The sequence below is a fragment of the Pseudochaenichthys georgianus genome, chromosome 9 (genome assembly GCF_902827115.2).
Source record: "Pseudochaenichthys georgianus chromosome 9, fPseGeo1.2, whole genome shotgun sequence".
In the NCBI taxonomy this organism is placed as follows: domain Eukaryota; kingdom Metazoa; phylum Chordata; class Actinopteri; order Perciformes; family Channichthyidae; genus Pseudochaenichthys; species Pseudochaenichthys georgianus.
The window spans coordinates 32681728-32700853 of record NC_047511.1 but is presented as its reverse complement, the minus strand read 5'-3'; the positions used below and the strand labels follow the sequence as shown (position 1 = coordinate 32700853).

Sequence of the window (19126 nt, the reverse complement as noted above, 5' to 3'; positions counted from 1 at the left end):
GTAAAGATAAATGCATTGGAAAGGTTATTATCGTTATCATTATTGATGTATGACCTATAAAGCTAATATAAAAAAGGGAAAGAGACACACAAATATCTCAATTACTGATTAAAATTAAGACATCCGTTGTTGTCTTCTGTGATGCTATTAGGAGCTGACTCTCCCTCTGCAATCTGTTTTGCACATATGGTGAACGTCATTACCGCACATTAAAATTCACAATGTTTACTCCGCAGTTTAATAGAATAATAAATACATTTATTATAATTTGGGAAATGCTGAAAATAAGTTAGCTGACATGTCTTTAAACATATTTTAATATAGAGCCTTGAGACAAACTGTAGAGCAAAATGTATCTCATTAGAGACAACAGTGGTTTTTTTTTTATCTGGTGATGGGGAACATTACTTTTAAATGGATCTGTAAATCTTAATCCCCTAAGTAAACTTTTCAGTAAGAGGTTTCAACAGAAGACATTTCATCTTCCGCAGTACACTTTCCAAAGTCAAATACCATATTTACTTTCCACATCCATTCAAATGTGTGGATTTAAAGCCATCATTGAACTGTATTTCCTTCATACAGGTGGCAGAGTTGAAATATATGATTTGATCCCTGGCATAAAGGAGCTCCCCAATTGTTTTGCCCTCATAAGAGAGCACTTAAAGGTAGGGTAGGTAAGAATGGAGAAACCAGCTTGAGTGAGTTAGAATTTGAAAGTAGGCAGCCGAAAAAAATCTGCCCCTTCCTTCAGACTTCCTTACAGAGCCCCTCCTCCAACACACACAAACGCGCACATGACCAATGAGGGCATGAGATAAGTTTGTGCACGAGATGGAAGGCTGACAGGCAGGTAGGCCATCCAGTTATGTTAGCCGGGCCGTGCTTTTTACAGTGTCACGGCTTCCACAGATCCACGCGGATACAAGCGGCCGAGATGGGTTTCCTCCGCCGGGTGGCTGGTGTCTCCCTTAGGGATAAGGTGAGAAGTTCGGTCATCAGGGAGGGACTCGGAGTTGAGCCGCTCCTCCTTCACGTCGAAAGGAGCCAGTTGAGGTGGTTTCGGGCACCTAGTTAGGATGCCACCTGGGCGCCTCCCTAGGGAGGTGTTCCAGGCACGTCCAGCTGGGAAGAGACCAAGGGGTAGACCTAGGACCAGGTGGAGGGATTATATCTCTTCGCTGGCTTGGGAGCGCCTTGGGATCCCCCAGTCAGAGCTGGTTGATGTCGCCAGGGAAAAGAAAGTTTGGGGCTCTCTGCTGGAACTGCTACCCCCGCGACCCGACCACGGATAAGCGGGAGAAGATGGATGGATGGATGGCTTCCACAGATGAATTTTTTTAATGTATTGTCAAAGCATTTAATATATTCATTGCTATCGGGATGTTAAGAGCATTCCATGGAATATAATAAAAAGTGTTTCTGAAGTGAATTACCTACCCCACCTTTAACCTACATACTGTGAAGGAAACAAATTAAATAAAGAGACAATTCAAGGCGTTGAAAAGGAGCAGTCTCAGAGTGGTGTCTTTTAGAGGCAGCTGTAGCATCTGCATGGCAACACTGATGCTTTTTGACTCAGCCAAGGAGCAAGAGAAGCTCAGGGTCTTCAAAAGAGTGATTTGAGAGGCTGTACCAGCTGGTGCAGCGGATTTTCTCTCATGTTTATCGGCTGGGGGCAGGACTCTCATCAGGATGAATTTACCATAGAAGTACAGCTTCATCGGCCACTTATTAAACATCCAAAAATATTGGCAGAGGCATCGGGTGCATCTCTTACTTTGCCAGGACACATTACAAACAGTGCTTGCAATTAGTTACGTGCTATTGATGCCTATTTACTCTTGTTTGACTCTTTCTGAAAATAAATAGCATGTGAAAAAAACAGAGAGCATAGATGACCCATTTAACCCAATTGTAAAGGGATTAGCTTGCATGTGAGGTACTTTGTTGCCATATTGGCGGTACATTCTCCCTCCAAGAAACAGTGAGCCAGTTTACATTCACTCCAGCCCTGGTATTAAAACAGCACATCTGTCACTATAGCGACTGCTAGGCTAAGCCAGGACAGCACTGTTCCTTGCTCCAGTCCCTGCCACATGCAGTGTGTTGTCCACTCATAAAACATGACTGACACTCTTGTCTGTGTGTCAGGGAGAGAGAGAGAGAAGGAGGAGAAAAACAAAACATGCTATTGTTTTTGTCCGAGGGTTGCTGGGTGACATGATTTTGACGCGAGCAGTGTAGTCATTGCTGTGTGAACTGTCAGACCCTCATGACAGGCTCTTTGGATAAGTGAGGATTAAAGGCAGAAGAGGCCATGATCTGCCATCAAATGCCAACAACCATCAGGGACATGGCGTCTGATATTGACATAGAAAAGCTTCAAACCTTCCTTGTTGGATAAATAACAGTTTAGAATTCAGGGACAGACAACTCTATATCTGACAACTTTCCTAATACTTCACAAATGCTTAAGTCTAAAGACATTATCTCTTTTGTTAGACATTGTTAGCTTTGGTTTACCAGTGGGATGATTTTTGTTTTGGTCTTTGATGCTGTTTTTCAACCATGATAATGCAGACCCATCCATTTTGTTTTAATCTGCAAAGTAAACACAAGTGTTTTTGTCCTTAATTCACTAAGTACGGCAATTAGGCACCAGATAAAGACAGCACACTCAGGTCAGCTGCCATAATCTTCATAATTCTATCAAAATGAACGTTTAATCAGGACACTTGATGGCCGAATGACCTCTGCTCGAGTCCACAGAGACAAACACTTACCATTAAGCTTTTAAACCAGCTCAGAGAATATTTATTCCGTAGTTTTTTTATTATTCACTTGTATAAAAGGTCATCCTATGCACTGGTGATTGGTATTTAACACTCAGCCAGTAATCCTTATGATCATTATACTAGTATACTGTCCTTCACAAAGCAACTAAAACATAAATACACATCTAACAGAATATTATACAGATATATTTTCAGATTTATTTCTCTAAGCTTCATATTTTTAAATTAAAATCTGTATCATCGCCTTTACTTCATGTGGTGATGCTCCACCATTCATTTTGTTATGGGGGATCTGCTGGGTATTCACAGCCTGCTGTGCTGACAATCTGAAAAGCCATTTTAATCCCAGTTTTTGATGGGAGATTTGAACCTTGAGCCAGATGTATTAGATCCCACCTTTGCCCCTCATATAGAGAAAGCTGATCATCCATGAGAGGTGAAACTGGGGCAGTGGGCGGCATATGATATTTTTTTGCTTTTGAATTTAAGTAACAGAAGACATACTTTTAAACGAAAACATATGAATTGTAGAATTACTTTTATAATATATTATCTTTTTATGACATTTCATGAAAATATTACTTTAATGGATATAAAATCTATGGACTGTACAGAATTGTTTAGGGGCGAAGAGGGGCTCAGAAATATTAATCCAACTTCTTTTGTAATCCAAAACTTGAGCACTCTTTGAAAACAAATGTAATAATCATGCCAAAAAAAATTGACTTGCACAGTGTTCATTAAGGTACACATGTAGAGGACACAACGTCAGTCTCCTTATCAGGGTTTTATTAATTTGCAAATTGTGGTGCACGTTATCATTTTTCATTAAAATATTCAAATGTAAATTTGGGTACACAATTAAAAGTGTTTGCAATTTAATACTGTTATATTATGTTGTATGTGTTGTTGGGCGGCTGTTGCATTTTCTTCTAAGTTAAGAACAGGGTTCAAAGAAAACACGAATAGCTCTGGGGAGGGCCTTGCTTGTTAAAAATGGGAAATAGAAAGTTCAGCTCTCCTCACACCAATATTTTTTAACAGTCTGAACAAAGTCACAGAGTTCAACTGCTGCTGCTTTATCCCAATTTCGGAAAGTATAACCCGTTTAAGCTTCCCTTTACATTAGTTCAGATACTGTTACAGGAATTTAAGGTTAAGCTCAGAGGCCTTTTAGTCTAATACATTGATGCCTCACTAAGTTGATCAGTTGGCCTTGACTGACTTTAGGTTCCTGGAATATTGTCGGTATTTTTCACAGTATTTGATTCTCAAATGTAAAAAAAGTCCTTGCTCAGACACGTGGAACTGTGACATATTTCCATGTATTTTAACAGGCCTACTGGGATTCTTTCTATGTTTACCTTACAGATTTGAGCAGTACCGAGCTGAGCGACATTAAGAGCCCAGTGCCTTTCCCTGTCTTCTTGCCTGTCAACTATGAGGTGCGAGATGCTGACTACCTCTTCCTTAAAGAAGCTGGGCAAGACTTCATGAGGAACTCCAGCATGCAGACTCACACGCAGCCCTTTGTCATCTTAAGATCCAGTCGGCAGCCAGCGGTCAACGGCAGCTACGGCCCGATGTCCACAGAGCAGCTTGTGCCTCTAGATCTAGTCCAGTCTGTGCAGCTTTTCAACGCTCCGGAGGTCTTTACCTTTAACTGGAAAATCCAATCCTTCGTGCTGACGCCTCGGGTTTTCTCCCCCAAGCCCAAAGTGCGGGTGCTTTTCTATGTTGCGGGTAGGGACTGGGACAGAGGAGAAGGAACTGTAGATGAGCTACCGTGTGTGACAGTGTACGCTTTCTGGCAGACTCAGGAGGTCAGGGGTTCCTGTGCCATGGGAGGCGAGAGGGGAACCTGCATGGCTGAGCTGAATCCTGCACCTGGTTGGTTTGCTGTGGGGTCAGAGGGCACCAGCAGGGAGAGGCTGGACCCGACTACTGGGAACCCTGTGGAGCTGTACTACCAGGCGCAACCCAAAGTCAATGGGAAGTGTAATTCTGTGGATGGAAGTCGTTGGGGGGGCTCACAGCAGCAGGCAGAGTATGTTCCTATCACAGCCATGCAGAGGATTGGCAGTGTTCGTCTTCTGCAGGTGCCCAAAGGAATGGCAACACTTTCACGGCTCAAGCTCGGCAATGTTATTGTTATACGGACATCTTCCAAACCACTGAAGAAGACTGATATCGCCACCTTCTACATACTCATGACCAGCTCTGCTCAGCTGACTAACTTCACTCTCAGGTAAGGCTGTGTCTTCCATTAGCTCACAGTTTGTAGTGGTCAGACTGGCTGTGTTTTAAAGACTGAGGTAAAACCCTTCAGTCTAAATTAATTGGGTGATACGAATTCAATACATGGAATGGTTATCTAACTGTATTAGTCCTCTTCTCTTCTTCTTGCAACTCCTGTACCGTTAAAAATAAAGGAGTATTGGAGGGAAAGAGATTAAGCATTGATTATAGCATAGAGCAGGGGTTCCCAACCTTTTTTCCCAAGAGCCCCCCCAAATGACTCCTGTTGGAAGTTGCGCCCCCCCACACACAAGGGGGGGGGGGTGCTACAGCGGTAATTAAAGTTTAAAAGTCACAAACTGGATGAACGTGAAGTATTTTGTTAAAGGAGGATGAAAGCGTAATTAAGGAGCACTATTGGAGTGACTTTGATAGTTATTGGACTCAGGATTAATTCATCTGGATTCCCGCTGTATGAAGAAATTAAAGGACGGCGCGGAAGTGGAAACAATTCACAAAGGGATTAAACTGTTTAAAACACATGCTCAAAGTAAGCCGGATTTTGCCGATGTGTTTATGTGGATTCAAAAGTCGTAGATAATCTACAAAATGGAGGAGACCGATCTGATCGGAGCAACTGTGACAAATAATCCAACTGAAACCGGCATGGACAATCACTTTGTTTTAAAAATGTGCTTATCCAGAAAAGCCTGGTTTGGACACTTTACGGGCAGAAGAAACATTTATATTAAAGAAAAAATATACATTTCTGTCTTTTTATGCTTTTATTAGCTACTAACTTGAATTTTTTTTTAAATTAATTAATCAATTATGTTTTATATTTTATTGTAACATAGAGACAAGGCTTTTAGCGACAATCATGTATTGCGTTAAAATTATATGTAATAAAAAAAGGAAAAAAAGGAAAAAAAGGGGGGGGGGGGGCGCACCCCCCAGGTTGGGAACCACTGGCATAGAGGGTAACTGTCTTTCCGAGAACTGGGGTATATTATTCAAGTCAAGTTAGACAGGTACATGTTCGAGTGAGCACAGCCTGATGACATGTACTGCTGCTTCATGACTCATCAAGTTTGACACGGATCAAAGATCTCCAGTAGCTCGTGACAAATGTTTACTCTGCTTTCTGTGGTATCTCAACCTAATGCTATCGCTTGTGTTGAGATCATTAGTATAACCAGAATTGCTTAATTTGATTTGGGTCTTAATATGCAATGGACAATTTTCTCCTTTACTCCTTGGTATATAAGCTTATATGATACAGTTTTTCCAAGAATGATTTCCTCAACCAATGTTCTTATTATTCTCTGACGGAGAATAATCCAATGAACAAAGAAAAACAAGACTTAACCTGTTCATATGACTTTCTTTCAATATGTCAGTTTGTAACTCCCCTTTACAAGGTGAAATGATGCAACATGGGACATTTGCACCTTAAAACTGAACTTGAATTAAATGTCTCTCACCATGTTATGGACAGTGTTCATGGTCACCTGCGCCATAATGTCTTTTATGATAATCATCCATACGAGATCAAAGAGAACCACCTTGCAGCATAACTAGAACTGTCGAGGTTAGCTGTCGAAACAGACAAGTGGAGATTTACGTTAACTTGATAAGAGACTGATTTATTATTATTATTCTAGACACTATCTGTTTTACTCCAAGTCATTGAATAATGAACTGTCACAAGGTGTAAAATACATTGTCTCAGTTATTCAATACGTTTGTGTGTAGATTCATATCACGAGTAAGGAACGTTATAAATCGTTATAAATCCTTCTTCTATGTGTTTTTGTTTCAAGTAATGATAAATGAAAATGATATGGTGCTGTTGAATGATGTCCAATAAGGTGCCGTGAGAGGCTCAATAAGAAAGTCTTTGAAGGCAGCTTGTTAAAGTGTGTTAGTCCCTGAAAAATAGTTACAGCGTTTCTTAGTAGATTAAAAAACACTTTAGTACACAATCAATGTTTCCTGAAAAATAAATGTGCTCCGAGTAACCTCCGACTTGTAAATTCATGCTTGAGTGGAGGTGAGCAGGTGAGGGGACAGTCATGCAATATTCATTATTTTTTCACCTGGTTATGTATTCATGCACTGATTCACTTTCTCAGATCATTTTTGAATGGATAAATATTGATTGAGCCAACAAGTGTGCTCGAGTGCACCTGTACGCACAGGTTTATGACTTTAGCCATCCATAGTCACTCAACATTTCTCTCAGGTCATTCAGGTTTTTTTTTTCTGGTGCACAAACGTAGTAAAGAAACAAAAAGGTGTTTTATTCTTTGGGTTGTCTTGTGAGAATCTGAGAATTAATGAATCCACACAATATATTTGAATAGCTTCATTCCTTTTCTGTCTTGATTTTTGCTGAAGCAATGAACCAAAAAATGAAATCCTGATTCCTCCTCTTCATTCCGTCACTTTTAATCATTGCTGCTCTAATTCATTCACTCAGTCACACATGTTTCTGAACAAAAAGTAGATATCAGAAAAGCCTCCCTTCCCCACATCTTGCTTGTCTTCTTTCTTCTCCTTACCTTTCCATTTATTTCCTTTCTTATTCTCTTTTCATCTCCATTCCTTTATATTCCTCTCCTATTTCCTATTCTTCTCCTTTCTTTTGCCCTTCTCCTCTCCCCTCCTTCACTTGATTGGAAGATTGACACGCTTGTTAGTAAGCTTTGTAGTAAGCTTTGTAGTAAGCTTTGTAGTAATATTCTTGACATGCATAATACACGCACTGTACTTTTAACCGATATCAACAACCCCCCACACACACACCCCTCTATCAGCACATTAACAAGCCCTCTGCATCCGGTCCACAACAGCTGTCTGTGTGCTTCATCACTGTCTGAATGTCCCATTAAGCTTTGCTTAATTCTCTCATCAGCATGATAAACCTGTTATTGATGCCACTAGCTAGAGTCAAGGGACATACACATTTGAGGTTGATAGAGAAAAAGACAAGCCACACCTGTCCTTTCCTGCTAAATGTAATCATTCTCAGCGATTGTTGGATAAAGGTCATAGATAGACTACATTCATTATCATTCAACCTCGGAAAGGCAATTAGATGATCCCTTCATTTTATGCTTAGTTGAGTGGCAAGAAGTATGAGCTTACAACAGCTTTTAAAAGTCAGAAATGAAGCACACACTTTTATTGTGTTCAGTGTTTTTACTTGAAGGAAACAGTGTGGCGATAAGTAACCAACAGTAAGCTTCTGTGTCAACAGGACACTGTGTCAGAGAGCTCTTCAACCAGGGAACCTACTCATTCATCTGCGGGACATAAAGGAATTTCACAACCTTTTTAGTGCTTTGGTGTTTGCCATCTGGCAAACATGTTGGCACGAACATCTCCCCAAGTCCCTGAACTGCTCCATAAGTACGATAAACACATACCGATAGTTGGCCATCAGACGGCTAAACGGTTAACTATAATAATTAACGATTGCATCTGTTTCCGATTGCACCGGGGTTCACTGGTGCTACCATTGCCCCGCAGTGATGCATTCACAAAGCCAAAGATGGTAACACAAATTATATCAGGGAAGCAATTACAAACCCTATGTACTAAGACATCTTGATAACAGCCTTGGAGATGAAATGGATCTGGGCCAGGAAGTACAGCTCACACAGAAAATATGATCTAGGTCTTTAATCAGTCTCTGTTTTACTGTATTATGCAGAGTGTTCTTTGAATGGTGTCATTGTTCTACATTTCCTTGTTGGCCATGGCTGTGTGATGTTTCAAATAAGCTTGAAAAACACCATTCCACAAATACACAAGGGAGGGAGACGACTGATGAAGGCCAAGGGCCAACAACCATTCTGTGTGCCAGTTTGCCGGTACATGCAGGTGTGTGTGTTAGTGAATGAAGAGTATGTAAAAGCTGCAGGAATACTGCCACTCATGCTGTGCATGGTCAGAAGTGAGATGGATGGCAGGTGCAGCACCTGAGAGCGGCTTTTCTCACACACTGTCAGCTTTAGTCTCCAAAGCCATCTATTTTCCCTGCCCAGGTGCCCCCCCCCCCCCCCGCCTCCTCAGGGCCTGCTAACCAAAGACATAGACACTGGTCCATGCTCCAAACTACTCAGAAGAAAGCCCTCTTCCAGTCGTTGGGGATTTTTTTTTTACAAAAGGGGAAGAGAAAAAGAGCTTGAGATAAGGCTTCTTGCTGCTGCCACTGTCTATTAGTTAAACCTGGCTCCATGCAGCTCAATACACAGTGGTGTTTCGTCACAACAGGACATGTTATTCAGAAGTCATTACAAGATTAAAAGTAACTTGGTTTCCTCATTCATGCATGCATGCCATCCGGCACACTTCATTGATTATGCCCAGATTACATTGCATTTATAATTCTCTACAGTCAGCATCTGTGGGGTAATTATATACGGAAATAGAACATGGAAGTTGGAGTAATCAGCACTATGTTGAAAAAAAAATCATATAGCAAATCTTTGATAAAATATGCATGTAAGGTGCTGAGAGGCAGAGTAGTGGGAGGCACCTACATCTCTGTCGTGATTCCTGCTCTACCACTTTTCTCTTTATCTGCCCAGTCCTGTTACAAATGTTTTATGCAGCACATGTCAAAGACGTTTTGTAGACATGCTATAGCGCCGTGAATCCAGACTAAATGACTTACAAAACTATTAGATTGCAATGTCCAGGCATCATATGCACCAGGATGAATTATATTACACATAATATTCCATTCCTGTGGAGGTTGGGGACATTGAACCAGAGTGGTCGGTGTTCAAAGCCTCTATTGCCGAAGCGGGGAGCTGTGGTCTCAAGGTCCTAGGTGCCTCAAGGGGCGGTAACCCTCGAACCTCCTGGTGGACACCGGTGGTCAGGGAAGCCGTCCGACTGAAGAAGGAGGCCTTCAGGGATTTGTTATCCCGGGGGACTCCCGAGGCAGTTGCAAGGTACCGACAGGCCCGAAGGGCAGCAGCCTCATCCGTGGCCGAGGCAAAGCAGCGGGTGTGGGAGAAGTTCGGAGAAGACATGGAGAAGGACTTTCGGGCGGCACCAAAGTTGATCTGGAAAACTGTCCGACACCTCAGGAGGGGGAAGCAGGGGACCATCCAAGCTGTGTACAGTAAGGATGGGACGTTGTTGACCTCAACTGATGGAGTGTTGGGGCGTTGGAAGGAACACTTTGAGGAACTCCTGAACCCGACAACTCCGCCCTCTATGTTAGAGGCAGAGCTGGAGTATGACGGGGGATCAACACCAATCTCCCGGGGGGAGGTCACTGAGGTCGTCAAACAACTCCACAGTGGCAAAGCCCCGGGGGTGAATGAGATCCGCCCGGAAATGCTGAAGGCTCTGGGTGTTGAGGGACTGTCATGGTTGACACGTCTCATCAACGTTGCGTGGAAGTCGGAAACAGTACCGAAGGAGTGGCAGACCGGGGTGGTGGTTCCCCTTTTTAAAAAGGGGGATCAGAGGGTGTGTGCCAATTACAGAGGCATCACACTACTCAGCCTCCCCGGGAAAGTTTACTCCAAGGTACTCGAAAGGAGGGTCAGGCCGATTGTCGAACCTCAGATTGAGGAGGAACAATGCGGATTCCGTCCTGGTCGTGGAACGACGGATCAGCTTTTTACTCTCGCAAGGATCCTGGAGGGGGCCTGGGAGTACGCTTATCCGGTCTACATGTGTTTTGTAGACTTGGAGAAGGCGTATGACCGGGTTCCCAGGGAGTTACTGTGGGAGGTGCTGCGGGAGTATGGGGTGAGGGGGTCTCTACTCAGGGCCATCCAATCTCTGTACTCCCAAAGCGAGAGCTGTGTCCGGGTCCTCGGCAGTAAGTCGGACCCATTTCCGGTGAGGGTTGGCCTCCGCCAGGGCTGCGCTTTGTCACCAATCCTGTTTGTAATATACATGGATCGGATTTCGAGGCGTAGTCGTGGGGGAGGGGGTCTGCAGTTCGGTGGACTAAGGATTGCACCACTGCTTTTTGCAGATGATGTGGTTCTAATGGCTTCATCGGTCTGCGACCTTCAGCACTCACTGGATCGGTTCGCAACCGAGTGTGAAGTGGCTGGGATTAGGATCAGCACCTCCAAATCTGAGGCCATGGTTCTCAGCAGGAAACCGATGGACTGTCCACTCCAAGTAGGGAATGAGTCCTTACCCCAAGTGAAGGAGTTCAAGTATCTCGGGGTCTTGTTCTCGAGTGAGGGAACAATGGAGCGTGAGATGGGCCGGAGAATCGGAGCAGCGGGAGCGGTACTGCAGTCGCTTTACCGCACCGTTGTGACGAAAAGGGAGCTGAGCCAGAAGGCAAAGCTCTCTGTCTACCGGGCCATTTTCGTTCCTACCCTCACCTATGGTCATGAAGGATGGGTCATGACCGAAAGAACGAGATCGCGGATACAAGCGGCCGAGATGGGTTTTCTCCGCAGGGTGGCTGGTGTCTCCCTTATAGATAAGGTGAGAAGTTCGGTCATCAGGGAGGGACTCGGAGTTGAGCCGCTCCTCCTTCGCGTCGAAAGAAGCCAGTTGAGGTGGTTCGGGCACCTAGTTAGGATGCCACCTGGGCGCCTCCCTAGGGAGGTGTTCCAGGCACGTCCAGCTGGGAAGAGACCAAGGGGTAGACCTAGGACCAGGTGGAGGGAGTATATCTCTTCGCTGGCCTGGGAGCGCCTTGGGATCCCCCAGTCAGAGCTGGTTGATGTCGCCAGGGAAAAGAAAGTTTGGGGCTCTCTGCTGGAACTGCTACCCCCGCGACCCGACCACGGATAAGCGGGAGAAGATGGATGGATGGATAATATTAATAATCCAACATAATATATCCAATAATAATGCAAAATATAGGTTATTGCAAAACCAATGTCATTCCTATCAGCCTCAGATATACTTTATGTTAATATGCGAAAACGCTAAACTGGTATAGTAACATTATACCTGCTAAACAGCAGCATGTGAGCATTGTCATTGTAAGCCTGCAAGCTTGTTGGCATTAAGTTTAAGGCCCTGCCGTACTTCATGCAGCTTGGCAGCATTTATCAAGCAAATTAAACTAGAATAAAAAAAACAAAAAAAACATTACATATCATGACAACTTGCAAGTTGTCATAGTTACACAACTGGATTTCTGCTTAAGAAGTTTCATGGGAGCTCAGCTGTAAGAAAATATGTGACCATCAGAGCAAGTGATGGAAAGATTTCTTCAAATGGTAAACAGATCTCAACTAAATTCTGGTACATCTGAACCCTCAATGCAGACTTACAGTCAGAGATCTGAGCAGCAACAACATTGAAATGCTCTGAACTCTTCAAGACTGGCGGCTTAATGGATGAGGTTTTAGCTGCTTGCAGAATTAAGACATCCATCATTGTCAGATAGAAATTCCGCTGTGGTACTGTCCAGTCCCAACATCAATCATGTGTGGTGTTGCTCTTGTCTTTTCTGCACAAGGTTTAAACAAGATATTACAAGTTGGAGATGGGCAGGAAAACCCAGAAGTCTGAAAAACTGTAGCTGCTTACATTTTGCAAAGTGTAATAGTCACATTTATGAGCTGATTGAGTCATATACGACTACATACTGTATTGTGTGACAGTGACATTTAAATTAAAAGTCGATTCGAGATCTCTCTTTGCTAATTTAGCCACTGTAAAGTTGGTTCTGCTGTCTCAGGAACCCTTAGACTGATAACCACTGATTTGTTTGCCATTGTCATTCAATATTATTCACAGGACACAGACATGCTAATTTAATTTAGCCCATGCAACATTTAATGTATTAAGCTCCTTTTTGGGCTTTATTTGATGAGAGATGCTCAAAGCCAGAGTTTGAATTCCCTGGATTTCTGTTTTTCTGGGACATGTCTGCTGCAGCTATAACAGAGAGCTAGAGGTGGTTCTTCCACAGCTCCCTCAATATGGGTCCACTTACTGACCCCAAAACTATTGCATTCAGCTGCGTGCAATCATGACCAGAGGACTTGCAGGATTTTATTTTCCACCGCTCCATGATTCCACCTTTTAGATCTCTGCTCCCTGGTTGAAGCTGGGTTAATCCGATGAATCAGATGCTGTTGTGTGCAGCTGGAAATACAGCAGTCTCTGGGGTCAGGATAACAGAAGATTGAAACCACTATTGAAGGAGACACTGCTCAGTCATCCCTCTTTAATTGTGACCTTTAACCTATGAGGTCTTTGTCTGTTTGGTCTTTTAGTGGTGTCACAAATGCCACAAGATGACATTACTTCCAAATCCATTCTTTCTGACAAAGAGACGGAAGAAAAAAGGGAGACCTTTCTATCTTGCACTCCTGTGGTTAAGGCACCGGATTGTGTTCGACTTTGTGGCTCCACAGCAGAGACTTTCATGCTGAGTGGCCACTTGAGACCTTCGTTCCAGATTACACGCTCGATGTGCAGATGTTAGTATTAAGTCGCACACAAAAAAGCATGCATACTTAAAACTCATCACAAATCCCTTAAGAGGTCATCTTTAATATTTCAATTCGGAGTTAATGCATGTTGGTTTTATTTCATTGTGCTGAACAGGGAGTCATAGTCAAACCCCTCTTCTCATAACAGGAGAAGTGCTAAGATTGCTTTCGCTCCTATCCTAGATAACACCTCCTCAGAGATGCCTAATGCGCTCAAGACTTTGTTTATCAGGAGTCAGAGATAAAAACACACAGCTTTGCATGCAGATGATCGCCAAAGAATTACAAGAGGATGTTGTTCTGAACTATAGAAAACTAGTATTAAGGATTCTTATTAGAGCTTTCAGACTAATAAACAAGCCATACTTCCAGAGAAAAGCTAACCATCCGGACTATTGGTATTGTTGGAGCAGAGGAGTGGATCTTACATGCATGTAGAGAATATCTCATTAACATTTGACCTGCTGCAAGCTGCTTATGCTGGGGCAGTCCACCGGGAAAGGTGTACATGTTCAGCTGCATAATGCTTATCATTTTACAAATTAGGGGCCTAAAAAACTAATGATGCATTGGAAAAGTAAAAAAAAGAAGGTTTTATCTGAAATGCAAATAATGATTTGAAATAGATTCAATTTCAGCTTTTTTAATGTTATTAATTGCTTGTCTTCATTCGGTTGTATCCCTAAGTGAAATATTAATGATATGAAAATCTGGATTTATTGTAATAACCTAGAAAGGTATTTTAATACATGAATCAAATACATTCTTTGTGAGGAAACTAAATGTTTTATCTACAAGTTTAAATCTGTACTGGGACTGGGATCTATTTATAATACTATTTTGCATGTTCCAAAAGGAATGAAAAATGAATATCAACACAATATTCCAGATATTGTTTACATTATATGCTACTTAAACTTTGGAAAGATAAACATTCATTGCCCTGAAATCCATTGGATGTTAGAACAGGACATTTCACATTTACCACATTCTTCACCTTTTTCATTTTTTACTTTCCACAGAGTGACAGTAAAGAAAGGTGTGACCTTTCGAACAGCGACACCTAGTAACTCTTTACTGTGGGACATCACTCTGGATATGGGCGCAGATGGAGACATCGCTGTTATTTGTCAGAGGAAGGCTCCCATACCTGGGAAAAGGCAAGTCTGTTTTTCCCACATTACTCTGTATGCCAGTGCTATCCATCTGTGTCTAGTTTGTTGTGGCCGGGACTTTATACATATTTATGGGCTTGGATTGCTGTCGTTAGAATGGACGAAGAACAATCCAAAGGTCCAAAGGGAATTATTCACGTACTATTGGTTGCTAGTGGCTCGAGCTGATAAAAGCTGCACCATTGTGATGAATGTCCTGCAAAGAATATCAGTATTTGTCTCAGTACTCTGTGGAGTAAAAGACAAACCATCTACGCTGTACAAGCCTGACAACAGCTTACTGCAGGAGAATCCTGGGCGGACATGTCTACTCTCTAAGCACAGGTTGGCTACAGGTGTTCCTATAAAGCTGCCGCTTATAAACAGGTATTCCTTTCCCCCTTTATGATCCTCTCCTCCTCTGTGCTTTAATCATTTCTAAACATTTACCAGCCACATGCATTAATAGTATGCAGTAGAACATATATCTAACCTGTGACTTATAATTTAAGCAGGGAAGGTTATGACAACACAGTTGTGAGTCAATTTCAAATTTGGCACCACAATTGTTTACAAGACAATGCATCTAAAGGCTGGTCTGATCCTACTTCAAGGAAGTACTTAACTTCTTGCCCTGTTACCTCATTAAAGGACACTACAGCCTTGCATGAACAAGTGACTTATCTCAGATGTCCTTTCATTTTCAGCTAAGTGCATTTCATTGTACATTGAGGTTAGCTGAGGCCGTTAAGGAGTTATCACATAATGAGCCTCCTGAGATTACAGGACTCTTTTTATTTAAAGGGAATACTGTAGGAACAAATATTTATCTAATGTCCCTTCAATCCTACTCTGTCTCGCTACAACCGAAGCTTAAGGTTAACCTCTCTTGTAGTTCTCTCATATTACATAGAATAACGTTTTAAGACTAAGTCTAATCTTCAGCCATGTTAGTGGCTCTGTGCAGCAGAGCTATGACACAGGAGGATACTTTGTGCTAAAAGCTAACATCAGCATGGCAACATGCTTACAACGACAATGCTAACGGTTGTTTAGCAGATACATTACGCAGGCAATTTCTCTTTGTGATCATGTAATTGATGACTAAGTCACACTGATTAAGACCACAAATCAAATCAAGTTTTATTTATATAGCACATTTATAAACGATTTTTGGTCGAGCCAAAGAGCTGTACATATAATAAAAATAGCCTACAGTAGAGACACTTTACAGCAAATACAACAGCACAGATTGTTCAGAATATCAGTATGAGAAAAACGACACCCTCTATCCTTAGACCCTCACATCGTACAAGGAAAAACTTCCAGAGAAAACCCACAGTTTAAGGGGGACACAACAACATCAGTGTCACTCTAAGGCAGGGGTCTGCAACCGCATGCGGCTCTTTAAGCCCTCTGCTCTGGCTCCCTTGAGCTTGGACAAAAATAAGAAGGACATAAAATAAAAGCTGCTGGGAGTCCCAGTCCCCAACTCCAGGGACTTCCGGCCGGGGACTTCGGGTGGCAGTATACGCTGTGAAGTTGTTTGTGGCCTGCCAGTAAACCCAAAGCAGAAGAAGATGAAGTGACGTCAGCGGCTCATTTGCGTAATCTTCCCTCAGGGAAAAGTACTCCGGTGTGAACGCGATTGGTAGTGCCGGTGTAGGTACCAGATGTGCACGGCCTACCAGATCAGCACGGGGTCCATTATGCTTACTAATGACGTCACGCATTGGCTGTACGGCGGAATTTGGCCATGTAAAATGTTTACATGGCTAAATTCCGCAAAGAATATAGAAAAATAACAATCGACAGTGAATGTATGTTAGTGGAACTGTGTCAGGAAAGTGAAGTGTTAATTAAGTAATGTTAATGAAGAACTGAAATGCATAAAATTGAAAGTTAATATGTAGCATATCCCTCCGAAATATGGTCGTAGACTTTACTGATGATTTAGAATTTATTGAAACTCCAGACTCAACGTAAGAGCTTGTGCCTCTTCGGGGGGTTCTAACATTTAAACATAAACTTTATTCTTTACTTTCTCCGTCTTTATATGTAGAAGATATCAGATACCGTCATGTTGTTTCCATAGCAACAACAACTTCCTGTCAACAGCGTAAACTCGCCTTCAAAATAAAAGCATCTAAATAAAACAAGAAGTTAACCTAAATTACATTTAAGACATACAACTGCAATAAAAGACAAAATGTAATGTAATATCCTTTTCAGTTTCACAGAACACAAATTGGGTTATTTACATAATATGTTTACATGATTTTGTTGTGCAATAAAACAACCAGAGAAGCAATCTGCAAGGACACACAGTGTCCTCATGCTCCTGTAAAACCTGCTTAATACAGTTATCATCACTGCTACTGTGGTCACATCGGGGACCCGTAACATTTACAATAGTTGAAGGGGGTTATGTTTTTTGTTTGTGTTCTGGGTTCCTGCAGTTTTTTGAACAGACAGTACACATGTTCAGAGGATGAAGCTGTTAACGTGCTGCTACAATAAACTGGCTGTAGCCCACAAACTGAAATAGAATGATCAAGTTATAGTAAATAACTAGAGAATGCAATTCCTGGAGAAATTGCTAGTGGGAATGCTTTATGCTGAACATTTGACGCTAAACTGCTATGCTGAAATGTAATGTGTAAGAAGAAAGTGAAGAATTTTGATTGAAATGATACATGAACACTGGGGGCTTGAATGTGTGATGAGAGAAGAAAAGAAAGTAAAAAGGCTTGGAAAAGCAGCAGAATATTCTAACTGCAAACTTCTGAACTAACTTGATGGTGAATGATCTGTCGCCATGCCAACGGCATTTGATGACATCCCATGATACACCTAGATGCGTTGATGGCTGCATCGTTACCAAACCTGTGAAGTTCTGGGCTGTTGAGTATTTTCGCTGAAGTTATGAAAAAAACGTGTTTCAAGGCGAGCATTGTGTTGCCATGGCAACGGCATTTGAAGAAATCTAAAAACTGCCCCGTAGATGTCTTCACGGCTGGACTGTTTGCACACTGCTATCTGAAGTCTGCTGCTCTGAGCATGGCAGTTGGAGTGATGACATCATCGTGTTCCATTACACAGGTGTTTATATTTGAGCTAACGAGGTGTGCAGAGATCACAGGTTTCCATTGTTCTGAATGAGAGATAAACCTCTTACATGTGAACGTTTTGTGGAAGAACCGTAACAGATATCTGTGAAATTTCAAAACGTGAAGCATGTCAAGGAAGTTGAGTATCTGAAGTGTAATTTTTGTGTAGTTTCGGGTTTATAATGTGGCCTTTTTGGCAGTTTAACTAAAGGTGTGCGGCTGCTAGCGTGAGGAAATATCTGCCTGAAATTACAATGGGGTTTAATGGAGGAATGTTGAACGTTTTTGTCACTTCATGACCTCAAGAGGCATTATGTTTTATTATTTTGCTTAATTATTTGTCATTTTTCAAGCTACGAGATGTTTTCCTACGTTTGTCATGATACATTATGTCTCAGGAATGTAAGGTTTGGGAATTATGGCAGTTTTAAAAAAATATATGAAGGCAAATTTCAAGATGTTCTACCCTCTAGCTGTGACATCACGCACTCTAGTTAATGTTAAAATCTGAAGAAAACCTCTTTAACAAAGTCTGAACAATGTTTAATATCTCTAAAAGTAAGAATCAGATTTAAAAGTTGTTTTATACGAGTAATGTCAGAAAGATGTGTAACATTTTAAAGTTGGAATGAGGTGAAAGTATGAATGAACAGTTAGCAGTTGAAGTCGCATGAAGATTTGTTGAAGTCTGAAGATTTTCTCCAATGACTTCAATGTTAAAAATGTGATGAATTATGGGATGTATCTCTGGAATTATGAAAGTTATGAATGAGAAAAGTAATAGCCATCGATTCCCGACCGAGCTGAACGTTTTGATGTTTGAACGGAGTTTCTGCGATGTTCAATGTGGGAGGAGAAGAGGGCCAAAATAAGTCGGCGGAATAATAATAATAAACTTTTCATTTTAGTGCTGTTAACAGCATTCCCACTAAATAACAAACTCCAGTGTTATAATTCCATGCTCAAAATTAAATGACATGCAAATAACATTTTCTTGGCTGTGGACTTGTACTCTACATAATTATGTTGAGCTCATGGTAATCTAATTCAATAAACAATAACTGCAATGAACAGATAGCATTTTCTGACTCGTAAAGTGATTGGATATGGTGTAATTTGGTAAATGATTCTGTGTTGAAAAATGTATATCTTTAAAAACTGCGTTGGTGTATGATCACATTTTATTTCTAATTTTAAATAAAAGGACATAAATTCACAGTTATTGTCAAACATGAGTTAAATCCATTTCTCGCTTATTCAAAGAATGTATCTCACCATATTCATATTTAAATGATCGGGAAATTACGTGGTAATGATAATAAAGCACCTCCCTCGTTCAGATGAATGTCGATTGTTATTTTTTAATATTCTTTGCG

At 41.6% G+C, this 19126-nt stretch overlaps 1 protein-coding gene across 1 annotated transcript in view; it reads left to right on the top strand.

Moving 5' to 3' along the window:
* LOC117451987 (transmembrane protein 132D) overlaps nt 1-19126 on the top strand; it is a 32522-nt gene that overhangs the window by 1974 nt on the left and 11422 nt on the right. The window contains exons 2-3 of the mRNA XM_034090387.2: nt 4170-5046; nt 14509-14646. Of these exons, the coding sequence (XP_033946278.1) occupies nt 4170-5046; nt 14509-14646 (1015 nt within the window). The remainder of the gene's footprint in view (nt 1-4169; nt 5047-14508; nt 14647-19126) is intronic.